Source organism: Talaromyces amestolkiae (genome assembly GCF_001896365.1).
Source record: "Talaromyces amestolkiae strain CIB chromosome Unknown scaffold6.1, whole genome shotgun sequence".
Lineage (NCBI taxonomy): Eukaryota > Fungi > Ascomycota > Eurotiomycetes > Eurotiales > Trichocomaceae > Talaromyces > Talaromyces amestolkiae.
The window spans coordinates 1,490,406-1,506,111 of NW_024468042.1; the positions used below are offsets into that span (position 1 = coordinate 1,490,406).

At 43.6% G+C, this 15,706-nt stretch overlaps 3 protein-coding genes across 3 annotated transcripts; all 3 read right to left on the bottom strand.

Moving 5' to 3' along the window:
* Positions 1-47: 47 nt before the first annotated feature.
* Positions 48-1,107, bottom strand: BHQ10_004063 (uncharacterized protein; the record flags this gene model as incomplete). Its single annotated transcript, XM_040876389.1, has 2 exons — positions 48-703; positions 756-1,107. The coding sequence occupies 2 exons, from the start codon at positions 1,105-1,107 to the stop codon at positions 48-50; spliced, it is 1,008 nt and encodes a 335-aa protein (XP_040732567.1).
* Positions 1,108-1,948: 841 nt separating this feature from the next.
* On the bottom strand, positions 1,949-3,748 carry BHQ10_004064 (uncharacterized protein; the record flags this gene model as incomplete). Its single annotated transcript, XM_040876390.1, has 2 exons — positions 1,949-3,638; positions 3,690-3,748. 2 exons carry the CDS (start codon positions 3,746-3,748, stop codon positions 1,949-1,951), a joined length of 1,749 nt encoding a protein of 582 aa, XP_040732568.1.
* Positions 3,749-14,093: 10,345 nt separating this feature from the next.
* On the bottom strand, positions 14,094-15,531 carry BHQ10_004065 (uncharacterized protein; the record flags this gene model as incomplete). Its single annotated transcript, XM_040876391.1, has 5 exons — positions 14,094-14,425; positions 14,479-14,924; positions 14,978-15,101; positions 15,160-15,283; positions 15,358-15,531. The coding sequence occupies 5 exons, from the start codon at positions 15,529-15,531 to the stop codon at positions 14,094-14,096; spliced, it is 1,200 nt and encodes a 399-aa protein (XP_040732569.1).
* Between the last annotated feature and the right edge of the window lie 175 nt (positions 15,532-15,706).

Here is a 15,706-nt window from a genome sequence, read left to right on the forward strand (position 1 = left end):
GGCCCATGATGGGTAATCGCACATCGAGCAGCAAATTAATAGCCTAGTTACTCAGCACATTCACGCTTACGCTGTTCGATAACCTTGAGCGCCTCCTCGGCAGCCTTGACACCACTGAGCACCATAGCACCAAAGGTAGGACCCATGCGGTTGAACCCGTCGATCTCGGACAACTCCATACCACCAATGATCAACCCCTTAGTAACCTCACGAGTATTCTTCACAATTGCATCTTCGGCGGCGTTCATATCCAATCCGCGCATACCGCCCAGTTTCTCGATAGCGGCCATAGAGACAAGCCTCTTTGCACAGAAAGCGCCGAATGGGCCATCATGGCCCGTGGTGCTAATCACGAGAGGAGCATTGATGGTGTTGGGGTCCATGCAGGATTGATCGTCGTGGTGCATCGTGACCAGAGTCCAGTTTGTGACTACACCGGCGATGCGGACATCCTCAATACCGTTTGCGCCGGGGCGGGTGATCAAGTCCTCGACGGCGGTGGCGTTGAAGAGTTTGATGTTGGGGAAGGAGAGAACCTTGGAGAGGAGAGTGGATGTGAACAAGGCGGCGTGTTTGACGACGACGTAGTTGGGGTTGCTCGCGTCTTCTTCGTAGGGGACGCCGAGGTCGTTGAGGAAGATGTCTGCGGGTTTGCGCATGACCATGGCAGAGAAGAGTTGGCCGCCGAGCCAGGCGCCACCACCTTGAACTCAGTCAGAATGGAAATAGTTATTGAAGGAAGCAGGGAGGCATACCAGGCGAAACATTAGCCTCAACGATAGCAATCTTCAAGTCCGGTCGAGCCTTGCCGAGAACATAGGCAGTACTCAAACCACAAGAACCAGCACCGACAATGACAATGTCGCTCTCCGCATACTTGTCAAGGTCATTGAAGTAGCGACGAGTCATGGCACGCGAGACCTGGCTCTCACGGATAGGAGCAAACTTGAAGTTGTCCCATTTTCCGGCAAACTCATCCAAGAGCTTAGCCTGCTGCTGACCCTGGGTGGTGAAAGAAAGCACCTCGGGGGTTAACTTGTCCTTCAGACCACCATTAGATGTGGTCGCGACAGGGGCGGACTCGAAGATGGCTGCTGGAGGAGACATGTTTAGTTAAATTGGACGAAGTGTTCTGCAAACAGTCAGCATTCCCCGTTCAATCGAAATGAAAAGGAGAGGACAGAAAGCATGATCCTTTCGCTGGTATTATCCAGATCAAGTTGTGACCGTCTGATTTCAGCCAGACCCTCAGAGCCATTGACTATGTACCGAAGTATATAATCAAAAGATGAGGAGTCAAGCACCGGTTCATGCCACTACCTGTACCATAGATACCTTGACAAAAACACTGGAATGTCATTTTTCCAGTGCTCTATAGAGCGAAAGAGTTTCAGAAGCTTTCTGCCTCCCATTGAAGGGTAGGCTAGGTGGTGGTGGTTTACATCGTTTGTATGAACGACTAGGGATGCTATAGGTTAGTATTGTTCTGAACCATAAAAGGTGAGAGGGAAATACAAATCTGTGAACTGCTTAGAAGCTGTGATTCGATTGACTAGTTTGTTAATGTTGCGGATAGATCAGGAAAAGAAAAAGAATGTACGCTGGTGAGGGGTTGCGGGGTCTTTTATACCCAAGCTTTTCAAGATTACCCACGTCCCAATGTGTATTATGAGTCAATTACTTTTACTTTTACTCTAAATTATCCGAAAGACCCGGAGCAATCAACCCCGGCAAATCATCATCTTCTGCATTCGTATTCAGGTGTGCACACCGAGACGTTTGGGGACTACAGCTGTTCCGGCTTTTCCCTTTGGTTCCACTCTGTGACGCCAGAGTGAGTTGAGAGATCGACAATATTTTTTATGGAAATATGATCATCGATAGTCATGAGCCAGAAGATCTATCAGGATACATGCTATTGTACAAAGTCTGTTACATGTGTGCAACCCTAAGAGAGAAGTTCGACTTCTATACTGACCCCGTAATCTCCTGCACGTCTCTCTTCTCCACGAATTCGATCCTCTGCCTTGACCCAGTTCTTCATCTTTCCACACTTTTCAATTGCACTGGCTGTATCTAGTAAAGCCTCCCTCGTAATTGTCTGTCTCGTCTCTTCGTGGAATTTGACTTGCAGGCACAGACAGTCCGTTGTGCCCTGTTTCTTCTTGAAAGTTTGCTCCCATCTTGTACTGAAGCCAATACGTGACTTGGTAGCTACACGGCCAGCCGGATACACATCTCCAATAAGCGAGGCAACCCGGCCAAGATACCGAGACCACCACGCTTCCTCCGCCGAGACAAAGTGACTCAGACGTCTTCGGAAGTGTTCTTCGGCCGGTGCAAGATCTCCAGGCCATCGTTCAGATAGTACCAATGCAATGATTGCTCTATCTCGGTGTGCGAGGCTGTTTGCGGATGCTAGAATACCGGTTGTAGTGCTGTAAAGCCCAGCAGCTGGTCGAGTCTCCCTCGGCACGGATGCATGGACAAAAAGAAGATTGCTGATGGCATTAAGTAGACTAGGAGAAAACGACTGTGGAAGATGTCGTGAATGTATAGGTGATGAAGTGTCCGGTAGCGATGACTGGAGAAGGTCATAAATGGCATTTGCAGAAGATGTTGCGTAGGGCATCGTAGCAACGAGAAGGGGGTCTTGTTTTCGGATCTCAGGCTCAAGCATATCGAAGATAAATCCTTCACGCACGCCTCCTTGGCAAAATCTAACGGACCTAATGGTAGGAAGAGACCCGGTCAAGACATTCACAAGCAGAGCCACCGCCGGAACTTGTGAGGCCCTTCTTTTAGATACCCGGAATATCTTATTGTCTTCTGAAGTTGATGCCGTTTGCATGATACTGTACGTATCCTGGAAATCGACTGGCTTCGCCTCGAATCCGTTGATGATTGGAATCGGATATGGATTCAATATAGACCGGCTCATAAGTAAATAGCCCCAGCCCCGGAATCCTCCACCTGACAAGTAGAGATCAAATCCGCCTTGCGTGGTAGCAGCGTGCTCAAGGCTTTCGGGAACCTCCAAGTCCTTGTATGCATTTTGAAAATTCTCCTTCATTTCTGCAATCAATTCCTCCTCAGCCTTGGGCCCCCTTTTTCTGGCTTCTTGTAACCTTCTCGTAAGTGCAGCAGCACCATACGGGAAACTGATAGACCCTCGCGGACTGGTTGTGACATTTCCATTCTTGGCAACCATCCATGTGAGTTGCGTGCTTCCACCACCCAGATCCATTACCAAGCCTTGCACAGCAGCAAAGCTACTCGCAACACCCAAGGCACCAATACGGCCTTCGTCCGCTTTTGAAAGCATTTGCACATCCCATCCGGTACGTTGTTTGATTGTATCAATAAACTCTTTCGAATTGGGTGCCGTTCTAGTAGCTTCCGTTGCCAAAACGTAGATATTCTCCGCTGGAACCTCAAAGTCCTCACAGGTTGTCTTGAAGCGCAGTAGCCGTAAAATCACATCTTCTATTACTTCTACTGCAATTGGGCCTCGTTGGCCGTCGGTGGTTGTAAATTGAGCATCGTATAGTGAGATGCCTGCGCGGTCTTGGAAAATCGTGGGCATGATTCGCGTTGTCGGCGCTTCGAGGTTGGAAATAGAGAATCGGATGCCATTACTTCAGTTTATTAGCTTTTTTAAATTTCATTGGAATTGTACTTTTCATTACCTGCCCATGTCCACCACACCATACAGGTTTTGGGGTTTCAATTCCTGCATTGAAGCCATTTTGCGCGACGCGGCTGCGCAGTCTCGACCGCCGGAAGTACTCTGTATAAGAATGCTATAAAGACCTTGTCAGAGTCATTGATGGGGTATATAGATTTGAAAGAAAAAATATCGCTCAGCATGCAGGTATATTGTGATCTTTGAGTGAACACGACAGTAAAAACAGAAGCAAAAATAGAGACGCGGGGGAAAGATCGATTTCTTTTATCTTATCGGCCGATGACGTCTCGCGGCCTCTTTACAGCTTTGTTATGTGTTCTACCACAATATTTTTATATTAGACAATCCAGTACTCTTTTGTAGCAAATTTAACATACAAAAAGCTAATCTCATGTACAGTCTGCGAGAACAGTCGTAGAATGACAGAGTCGTGCCTCATAGAATCTGAATCCACCTGGATACAAAGATTCATAGATTGCAGCACTTCAGAAAATCTCCAACCATTGCCAATTATATCTAAATGAACTTCATGTATTACTTGAGACATTTCGCTCTCGCCGCTTCTTTGTTTTCTCCTCCTTCTTTGCCTTCCTTGCCTCTTTCTCTGCTTCTACCTTGTCCGGGTCAATATAGTGACTTACCAGGTCTTGCTCGTCCCAAATGCTCTCATGGATGTTCCACTCCAGCATCAAAATCTTCGCAAATAATTCTTCGATTTCCGCTTTCGCTTCGTCACTACCTTCCTCTATTCGCTTTTTGTGCTGGTCAAGATAATCAAACAAATAGGAAAAGTCAAGGAGGCCATCTCCACAAAAAACACACTTGACCATTCTACCACCATGTAATGGGAATACGGTTCTCACAAGCCGTGCCATGTCAATAAAGAAACATGCTAACGCATGTAGGTCGCAATGGCCAAACTCCGTACACATTATACCAGTGAAAACGAAGTGTATTGTGTTTTCTGCATTCTTTTCCAAAATTCGATAAACTAACGTCTGCAGGAATTCCATACACCGTTGGTAATCCCGCATTCTTGAATTTTCGGGTCTGATCGGTTCATGGGTGACCTCGAATAAGCCCCAATCTTGATCCCGTGTGGATGGTCTGGTGGAAAGCTGAGCCAGTAGGGAATCCAAAATTATAGCGCTCAAGGTAAGGGGATTCAATCTTTTGATCGGAAGATCATAGCAAAATATGTGTACAACCCACGCTTTACCCTCTGGACGAAGACCTCCATCAAGTGTATGCTTGACGGACGGTGCTAGGCAACGTTCTAATAGCGTGGCCATGGCCTTGTGGTGAGCATAGCATTCTGTGTGCAAGTCTAGAATAGACATGCTGAAACGATCTGTATCTCTGAACTTTTTATTAAATCGGCGATGCCGTAACAATACATTTACCCGTGGCGTTTTCTCTTCGCGTTCAGAAAGCACAGAGCCTGCACGGAGGACAGATTCTATTAGGCGGTCATCTACTCGATGTCTGCGCCTCATCTTTTGACTGGTACCCTCCAACTCATCTAAGCTATAGTATTCGGTGCGTGGTATGTCATTGCTGTGGCCTTGTGTTGGTGAGCTGTCAGACATTCCTGTACGATATCAATCATTCAGTGGGAATACTTCAATAACCGAACAATGCTTGAATTCCCCACCAGCAAAGGTAAGAGAGACTGACTGGAAACCCTCTAGGTTCTCTATTGATGCACAGAGTTCTGATATGACTTTAGGAATTCGTCTTCGAATGGCCAAAAAAAGTAACCTTTGGAAAGATATGATGCTTGAAAATATTTCAAGGAGAAGAAAAATGCGCTTAGCTTCCCTTCATAAGTAAGTGATGGTCATCTCAAGACATATACTCATAGCGAAAAGAGTCATTTCAGTGGTCATTCGGATTTTTTTGACTCATAACCTTGAAATGTTGCAATCATTGATGAGTCAACACTGAATTGAGTGGGATTTTAGGGAAGTTTGCTATCTGATACACTTCATATACTAAAGCTTTTACTTTTCAGCTATCCAACTTCACGATCTCATTAGGTAGCCATTCTATTTCCCCATTTTGTCGCCTTTCGAAATAAAATCTGCTGGTATATGCTGAGAAGTGTTGTTAAACAAGCTTGAAAGGCGTTGCAACATATTTACATATATATCTGGCGCCGCAGGACATTTTTAACACACGACTGAATGCATGAAGTTCGAAATGATGTCACGAACCAACAAACATCCCGAAGAGATCACGAACTACCTAACTATGCAGAATTTATCGAGTTCCATCAGTCACCGGACTAATAACTCGTTGACCCCAACGAAGCTCATTATAATCCCTTCGATTCCATTTCAGCATCAACATCCGCCGGTATTTGTCCCCTGTTTCCCCTTTTCCAGTGTCAATCTCCCTTTTCTTCTCCCTTTTAAGGTAAGGGATCAAGTACTCTGGATGAAGAAGACCATCTCCAGAAAGAACGCACTTGACCATTCTATGAGCCCCGGGTGGATCGACATACTCCAAAATGTCCTCCATGTCAATCAGGAAACGTGCCATATTGCGCAAGGTCTTCTCGGGATAATCACTGCCAATCATTATGCCGCTGAATATGAAATGTACGGCATGTCCTGGGCACTTCTCCAATATCCGAAAAATCAACGCCCTCAAGATTTCCATAATCTGTTGGTAATCATTATTCTGACCTCTAACCTGTGGTCGGTTTGTGCTCAACCTTGAAGAAACCCCACTGATGAGTCTCTGTATTTGTTTTGCTGGTAAGCTTGGTCGATATGAAATGTAGCATCAAAATGATTATGCCCACAGGTCCCAAGTTTTGTGATCCGGAACTATTAGAGCAAAATAGATGTATAACCCACGTTGTACGCTCTTCTTCGGCCGAAGGAGTCAGATCGTCTGCCAGGAATCGAGCAACGATTTCGTGGATTTTGAATATCTCCGTCTCTAGGTCAATGACCAGCATGTTCATTCTATCTGTTTCCAAGAACTTTTGATTATAAGAAGAATTCTCTGCTAGTCTCAACAGCCGTGGCTCCACGGGGTTCCTTTCGGGAAGTTTGAAGATTGGATGGAAGGCTAAGTGTCCTAGTTCGTCATTTATTCGATACTTGAGCATGAGATCTCGACTTATTGTTTGTATTTCTTCCAAAGTATATTCTCGGACGCTGCATTGAGCACCGTTCCCTTGGTCTTGAGTGCTTGAGCTGCCGGACATATCTGTTATCCATCAGTCGTCAGCGATACTCCGAATGATACTTTTAGATTATCTCGTAGTCATGAACTTACTGGAAGTTTGCTGTCGGTATACCGGTACACTTGTGTTCTCGTTTGATCCGGCCACTTGGTGGTACGAGTATGTAAATCCGAGTTGAATGGCCAGGAGAGATAATTCTGGAAAAGATAGCATTCTTGAAAGTGATCTCCAGGGAGAGAAAAACACACAGCTTTTTGTGCACAGATTTTCCTCATCTCGAGACATTTAATCATAGGGAGAAGAGTCATTCAAGTAGAGTCACTCAAATTCCAAGCTTCTATCGACTCAGAACGTTACAGTGACCGATGAGTCAAGAGACACTGACCATACTTCCAAGTTTATTTCATTAGTCCGATATTATCTATACATAACGGTATTTTCCTCCCAGGTATCACATTGCTTGCTATCTAGTCCTATGCAAATCCATGCCGAACTCAAATAAAAACCAGCTAACAATCCATTGCGTGACGATCGAGCTTAATTACGAGTCAATATCTTGGTTTGCTTTATGAATATGGATCGCATGTACCAGATAACTTTGTTAAGTTGCAGTTTCCAGTTTCCAGACGCATTGGAAATAGCTAGTGTGAACGCCGTTAGATGGATTCTTGTAAATCTTAGAACTATCCCATGAGAGGCGATCTGCTTGCGCTTCAAAGTAAGAAATATGTAGTCTGGTTGAATACATCTGTGAATCATGCCTCTATAGCTAAATGTGCCACGATCGAATCACCTCCTGCCATCACTTGGAAGATAGCTAGCTCTGTCCCATACGGCGGACTCTGGACACTTAACGAGTCATCAGAGCATTCGAAGTCGGCACAAGTTCCAAGCTTTTCCTGGTTATGAAGTCATATTGGCGCTTAGTTTTTTTCTTCGCCACCTCTTATCATGCCACCTCAGGGCCAACATGTGATTTATTACCGCCTGCATCACCAAATCCTGGCCTTTTATTTGAGATTGAACGCCTGCAAAATCCAATGTAGCGGTCAATAGGGGGTTGATCGATGTTTGTCTCTCGATTCCGTTTTCATCGATGTATCTTCTTTCGAAAGGTTCCCAGAAATTTGTTCCACAAAAAATGCATTTTATTCGGCTTCCAGATTTGATTTCCCTTCTGACTCGTTCCATGAGCCGTCCCAACATTAGCACGAAAGTTGCCAATCGCTGAGGACGTGGGTAATTGTTCGTTATACCACTGATGATTAATCTCAAGCTGACCTTTGGGAATTTCCTGAGGATCTGGATCACAAGTGATGAGAGAATATCAGCCGCCTTTTGGAAACCGGGCTCTACATTCTCATTGCTAGAATGAGAAACTTGAAATGTTTCCAGGCGATCAGAGGCGTGTTTCTTGTGGAAGTAGTCTGTTATACGCTTTAGTAGTATAACAGTCAGGGCAAAAGGTGTCAGGAGCTCAAAGTCGTCATAACAGAAGACGTCAATCACCCACTCGTTATGGTCTTTATAAAATCCCTCTTTGTTGGTTTTCCATTTAAGGGTATCGTGAAGTCTTTTTGCGATAATCGAATGATCCATCGCGCTCTCTGTTTGTAACTCTAGAAAACACATGTTGAATGTCTCTTCTTTTAAAAAGCCATTGCCAAACTCGGGCATTTCTCTCAAAAGTTGAATCCGATAGTCAGTGAGTTCCCCGGTGACCCTTCGAATAATCCTATCTGTTATTCCAGCTTCCACTTGGACTTCCTCGATAGATCTATCTAAATTGATAATTCCGTTCTGGTTCTGTGCGTTTTCGTATGTGTTGCTGCTTTTATTCTTCCCTGTGGCCCTTCTCGACATTTCTGTGCCATGCACTCAGTCGTGAATAACATTCAATTTGATAATCTTCATAAGGTGTCCATTGAGGTCAAGGATAAGTACTGACTGAAAGTTTGAAGAAAACCTATTTGGTTCGTTCCTATAGTTTACCAATCCAATGACTTCGGATTCAACATTGAAATTTCGAGTATAAATCGCCGAGTAGGAGAAATAGAGAAAAATATGATAGTCGATAGAAAGAAAAAAGTTTCACGCTATTTAAAAGCATATTGTGCTGATCTCGAGATAATTACTCACAGCAAGTACAGTCATTCGACCCTTGTTGACTCAACGATAGGTGAGTCGAATGAGTTGGAATATTCTTGATGAACTCATCTCATATCCCGTATACATCACGCATCTGTTATGGAAAGAAAACTTCGGACGTTCACCCCTAAATAAAATGATGAAATGAAATATCATATTTACAGCGCCAAAATTAGCTATGACTCAGAAATTCAAGTAATACTCTAAGCAGGGTTTAGAGTAATGTTAAATTTTTAAAATCGATTTCATCTAGTTTCCATTTCAGCTTTAAGGCCGACCCTCCTTCTGCGAAGTTTTTGATCAAGTTCAAAGATTCAGGAAGATCATCTACACAAAAGACACATTTAATCATTCTCTCATCCTCGAGTTTACTAGAAATATCTCGTACCATATCTGCCAACTTAGTCATGAAATGTGCCAGACGAGTTATTATTCCTTGTTCGTCATCTCAGAGAATCGGAGACTGCTGAATATAGTAAAGTGTATGGACTTCTTCAGGAAAACGTACCAAGACTTCACAAATAAAACCTGACACCAATTCCATGATGAGAAAGTGTTCACTTATTTTTTCGGTCATTGAGGTGTCCATTTCGCGAAAGCCCCAGTCTTGTTCGAACATTAGTGACAGCTTCGGTTTAGGAAGCCTTGTGAATATACTCATCGCAAATCAGAGGCGCTCTTTCATCCTGGCCCGTATTTCATGGGAACAAGAAAGATTTCATACAGCACTTTGTTTTAAACATAAAAGCAATTTGCGACTAGGACCCTATTTGTCCATGATGCTATGAATTCTGTGATACAACAAACAATAAACAGAGTATAAAGTACACTATTCTAGACTAAGACGCTATAAAACAGCTTACCTCTCCTTCAACATTCTCTTTAATCGCCTTATTTCCGTAGCTTTGAACAAAGAAAGCTGCAAAACAAATAAGATTTATCATCAGGCCTATCAAGCTTGTTTGTGTATCTTGGTCTCTTCCTTAGAAAGGTACATATGTATTGAGTGAAACACCTTTGATCTAAATGCCTCAACAACTCCTAATATGATGATAGAGTATCTGCGAACAATCGTTTATAAACAAGATGGATAAAGATGTTTTAAAGATGATACTTAATAACGAAACGAAATTCTGTTCAATCTGAGTCGTCATGTAAATAGTTACTCTCTTCTTGATTCAGCATGTAAAATTCTCATTATCTTCTTCAAAATATCAACATTCGCATTACTCGATTGATTGAAATCTGGTCATCGAAACGTTTGAAGACGATACTTACTAAATTTATCATCGGTCTATTCAATGGATGAGACGCTGCGTGCCCGGCAAAATGCCATTTTCTCATTCAATGCTGTCCCAAAAGCTCGAGACTATATCCTCCAACCTGCGCAGTATATAAACGTTGCCACATGGCCTCCAGATATGGGATAGATCGTTCAAAATTATCGACCTCTACCAAGATGGAGCATCAGGCACAGCGTGAAATCGAACGCATCCTTGACCAAGTTCACTCTTTGGATGACCTTTCTCTTGACATCATTTCTGCAGTAAGGCGTATATCTCGGAACTCTTTGATTATTGACAAATTCACCGTCTCCCCTGCCCAATACTATAAATGGGTAAAGAAAGTGGGTGTTGATTATCGTGGCGTTGAATATGATGCGCAGAATGCATGTCTTATTCTGAGGGAACATCCGAGGCGGATGCATGAAGCTACTACACTTCTAGTCAATAGGTGTCTTGATCAAATAAATGGCAGATTGAGGGCTGCTACTGGCTCGTACTACGACTTAATGGGCAGCAACGGTAAGTTACCCAGTAGAGTTGTTTCTCTATGATTTTCGATAGATTTTATCTAACTTTGTTTCTAGAAGTTGATCTGGCTGGCAGATTCGCTGGATCTACCAAACTTGCTGATGCGTCTATCTAAAGGTACGGGACTAGATGGCCGGTAGTAGCCCTTGAGGTCGCTGTGAGTGAGTCAACACACAAGCTCTACCGCGACGCAGAAAAATGGCTAGAAGGAACCCAAAATCACACTAAGCTCGTGATACTCGTGGACATCAACGAGAAAAAAGAGCGGAATACTTCGAACGACACATGGGGCCTATCTGAAAGAGACTTGCTTGAAATGAATCATGAAAGGTTATTTGACCATATATCCCAATGGTACCGATCTAAAGGGATTCGCCTTGTTTTCGAATTCGATCTGTCGGTGCATCTTTGGTACAGCGACGGTGTTAGGCAGTGTATCATGAAAAAAGCTCTATTCTCACCTGATATCTGGATTGATCCGGCAACGTTGAAGATGTCCCATTGAGACTGGAATATCTGATGCCCAATGGAAGTTCTCTAGATGGGGATGAGCCTCTTCTATTTCCATTGAAGAATCTAGTAGAAACTCTTCAGCATGGTTTTGAACCGGTTGAAGATCAAAGAGTTGGTGATTTGGTGAAGGAAAAGAAGAATCCTCATTAGTAATGGGCTTCATATGGCATATGCATGTCCTCAAAGTCGTCTCTTATAAATTTACAACTCAACTCATGTTTTAATTCATAATCACAGGTAAGTCGAATGAGCTAAGCTAAGTGATGTGTTTCATTTCATTAACTTCATTCAACGTTTCCTATGGAACACTGTTAGAATCCACATGCGATGGAGAATATACTTATGAGATCCAACTTTACGACTTTTTGGGTTCAAACATTCAATTCAGAATCAATATCACCAGTAACAGTTATGTATCATTAAACCCAGGATATACAGTCTATAAAAAAATATCAAATCCAAACTAATACTCTCAAATTCCGCGGAGCCCTGGCTGGAAATGTGGATAGAATAAAGAGCCTCAATGATGTACCAAATCCAGGTGCAGGGTTTTGAACCACTTGATTCTATGTGGATTGTGATTTGGTGCTCCGATCTAACCACGAGTAAGGGCCCTCTCCCCTAATTCGGCCCCATTTCAGCATCAGAATCTTCCTAAATATCTCCTGGTCTTCCGGATCACCACTCCTTATTTCTTTTTCAGATTTGAGGTCATCGAGTAGGCAACCGAAGAGTATATCACCACAAAATACGCATTTCACCATTCTCTCTCCCCCCCTCGGAAGGACTGTACTCGCAAGGTGACCCATATCAATTATGAAACGTGATAGAGCGAGTCGATGGTCCGCATCCGTGTGGCGCGGGTGCATGTCGCTGAATATAAAGTGCATTGTTTTTTTCTGATACTTTTCGAGAAGCAGAGAAACCGACGCTTCCAGGAGTTGCATGGTAGGGTCATAATACTTCGTTTCATTTTGTGTTGCTTGATCACCGACTTTGATGGAAAGACAGTCTCCGAACGAATCAGGAGATAGCATATCCATAAAAAACCGGAGGAGCGCGGAAGTCAAGCAGAAAGGAGTCATCATTTCCACTTTTTCATGGCAATAAATGTGTATAAGCATTGATCCAGACTTTGGAGAGCTATCGACCAATGAATTTGCTATGTATGTTGTTATGATCCGGTGCTCATACTCCGAGTTTGTATCCATATCAATGATTGATATATTGTAGGATTCTTCTTCCAAGAAATTCCTGCAAAACCTGTCATCATTTGATAGTACTTTACGCCGGTCCGTCATTGGAAGCGGTTCGGGGACTTCGAAATGTGCGCCGAAAAATGCCACGAAATTTTCTATTTGAAATTCCCTGTAGATGTTATTGATATATGTCCTTAAATATTCCAGGCTATATTCTCTGGTGCCTGTTTCTGTATTATCGATTTGGGTTTCACTCCGTGAGATTCCAGGCTTTCCTATGTCATGTCGATCAGCGACGACCGGATCTCGAAACTGAAATCTGAGGATAGTAAGCATTATCAGAGAAAAATAGACTAACTGGGAGTTGGTCGTGACGTTGATTTGGTTGGCTGCACCGTGGATAGGTTGTGATCTTTGGTTGCTGATTTTCTGTCATCAGTTTGGTCTCGTGCTTTCAAGCTACTTGACTTTGCTATGCCATATCAATCAGTCACAAATAATATTTTATAAATGATAATATCATCTCCCAGTATTAGGAAAAAGACTAACCTGAAGTTGGCTGTGATCGAGGTTTGTTTGGCCGTATTGTCAAGAGACTATACTTTTCACTGCGTCCTTTGCCCTTACTGGCCATGTCTTTCAAAGGTTGAGAGCTGCTTGAATTTCCTCGGCTTATTCATTAACGAAAGATCATTTCCAAGACATTCTTTTGGATGCTTGCAGTAACAGAAGGATGGGACTAAATAGAAGAGGATTACCTGTGTATTCTCAATATTAATTCACTAAGTTCACACTCTGAACTCGAAGAGAACTGTCTCAGAGAAATGATTGCAGAAGGTAGAAGTGTCAAGAAGAAATTACGAGGAAACTTTCACCACTTCTTATAATAATTTACGCTTTTCCCGAGATTATACTCATAGCAAGCAGAGTCACTCGATTCCCTGCGACTCACAGCATTGCAATCACAGATGACTCAAATTGATCATGCTGGATTATATTCCTTTTGTCCATCTCATGTCTAGTATATATTGAGGCATACATTTATCACTGAGGGTGTCGCTGCCGTTCGAGTCAGAGTCGCCGGTTAGGGCTAATCTGAACTTTTCCATTATTTCCTTTTTGGGAAATTTTTTGGATCACGATGATACATGACCAATCAAGGAGCGACATCCTGTGAGAGTCACCTATATTCCTTTTACAAAATACTATACACATTAGACGGATATATTCGTCATTATTTCTCTTCTTTTGAAAGAATTGATGACTAGCTGTTGGTTACACACTATTGATTGATGACTACATAACATCGACCATTCGAACGCCCACTATCATAATCGCATCAAAAAAAAGCGTGACGGAAGACCCCGTATTGTTTATAGATAGCGGTGCCTGTTTGGGCATAGCTTTACTAGGCGAGAGGGTAACCCTGCCCACGTGAGTTCATGCCACAGTTAGCTACACACACACACACACATACCACACAAAAGACAAGACAGAGATATTCAATTCAGTGACTCCCACATTCACATGACTTAGTCAGCCAACTTCGCCTCCAACACAGCCTGACTCGATGCCTCACTCTGCCACACCTTAACCAACTTCAAACCCGAAGCAGTAAAAAGCTTCTCGAAATCCGACTTTGTGCGCTCCCGTCCACCAAATGCAAACATATTATGGTCCATCCAGTAAGGAGCCATATCCTCGACTCCACCGGGGCGAACACTGTTGAATTCTGGGACGACCATTTCACCGATGAGAACGCGGGAGTCAGAAGCCATAGATGGAACGATCGCTCTCAGAATTTGGATGCAGTGTTCGTCTGTCCAGTTGTGTATGCAGCGGCGGATGTAGTATGCATGCGCGTCTGGTTCCCTGTCAGAACAGAGTGCTCGGTACAAGGAATAATGAAAAACTTACTTTTCACAGGCTGCTCAGTGAAGAAATCATGAGGCATCTTCTCAATACCAGGCAAATCAGGAAACGAGTTGAGGACCATTGGTCGATCCTGAAGGATCATTCTTCCCCGTAGCTCAGGCCACTTCTCCTTGATCTGTAACAATGACTGGCCTCTACCACCGCCGATGTCAACGATCAAAGCTCTATTACCCAGATCAGGAAGATCACGGAGCTCTTCGCCAAAGGGGTACATTCCCAAAACGGGCAACGTGTGGTCCTGGGTAGACATGGCGACGTTGAATTGCTTGATTCGGCGTGGGTCTTGAGAAATGATCTCGAAGAAGCTGGATCCTAGCTTGCCATTTCCCCATGAAAAGGGGTTTTCAGTCATGCTGGTAGTGTCGCGGCCACCGACTGCACGAAAATATTCAGGAAGACGGGAGGTGTTCGTAAGGATTTCATCGCAGCTGATAATTCGATTAGCACATAGTATGCAAGTATACCAGTAGTAAATACACACCACAATTTGAGAAAGTCCACTTCATGTCCCTCAATGTAAGCCATGGAGTAGGGCGTATGAGCATATTCATCAGGGCCAACCATGGCAAAGATACCGGTCACAGTCAGTATTCGCATGAGGCGGGCTGTTGACGTGTCAGAAATTGCGTCTTCTTTTTCGAGATCCGTCATAATTATGCATACCAATCAACGATGCATCAGCCTTGACTTTCTCGGCCAGTTCTGTTGCTGAAATACTTCCTGTCGTGGGAATATTCTGCGGCACCTCCAACTCCAGCAAAGCTCGCAAGTTGACGAGGGAGAAGACCTATCCGTTCGAAAAAAAAAAAAAAAAAATTAAGCATGACTTGCAAAGACATGACTTGAAGTTTGAAATCATACATTGGTCAGATGATCGAAAATCGCATCCTTGGGATCTTTCAGTTGCAATGTCAACTTCTCCAAAGATTGAACCAATTGAAGACGCTCAGCTCGACTGAGATTGTCCTTCGAAGTCTCAAAGTTCTTAATTTTGGAGACAAGGGCCTCAGCCTGTGCGGAAATAGGGCCTGACATGTCGACGTTGGTGTATTCTCAATTCTTTCTCGAGCCGAAGAGGTGATCTGTTATGTACCCAGGTACCTAGGTATTTCGAAGAGATATTGAGAAATGGTCGAAGAAGGTTGACGCGTGTAACCTTTGAGAGAGATGAACTCGATAGAAGTGCCCGAGTCACGCTAAGCCCAAGACG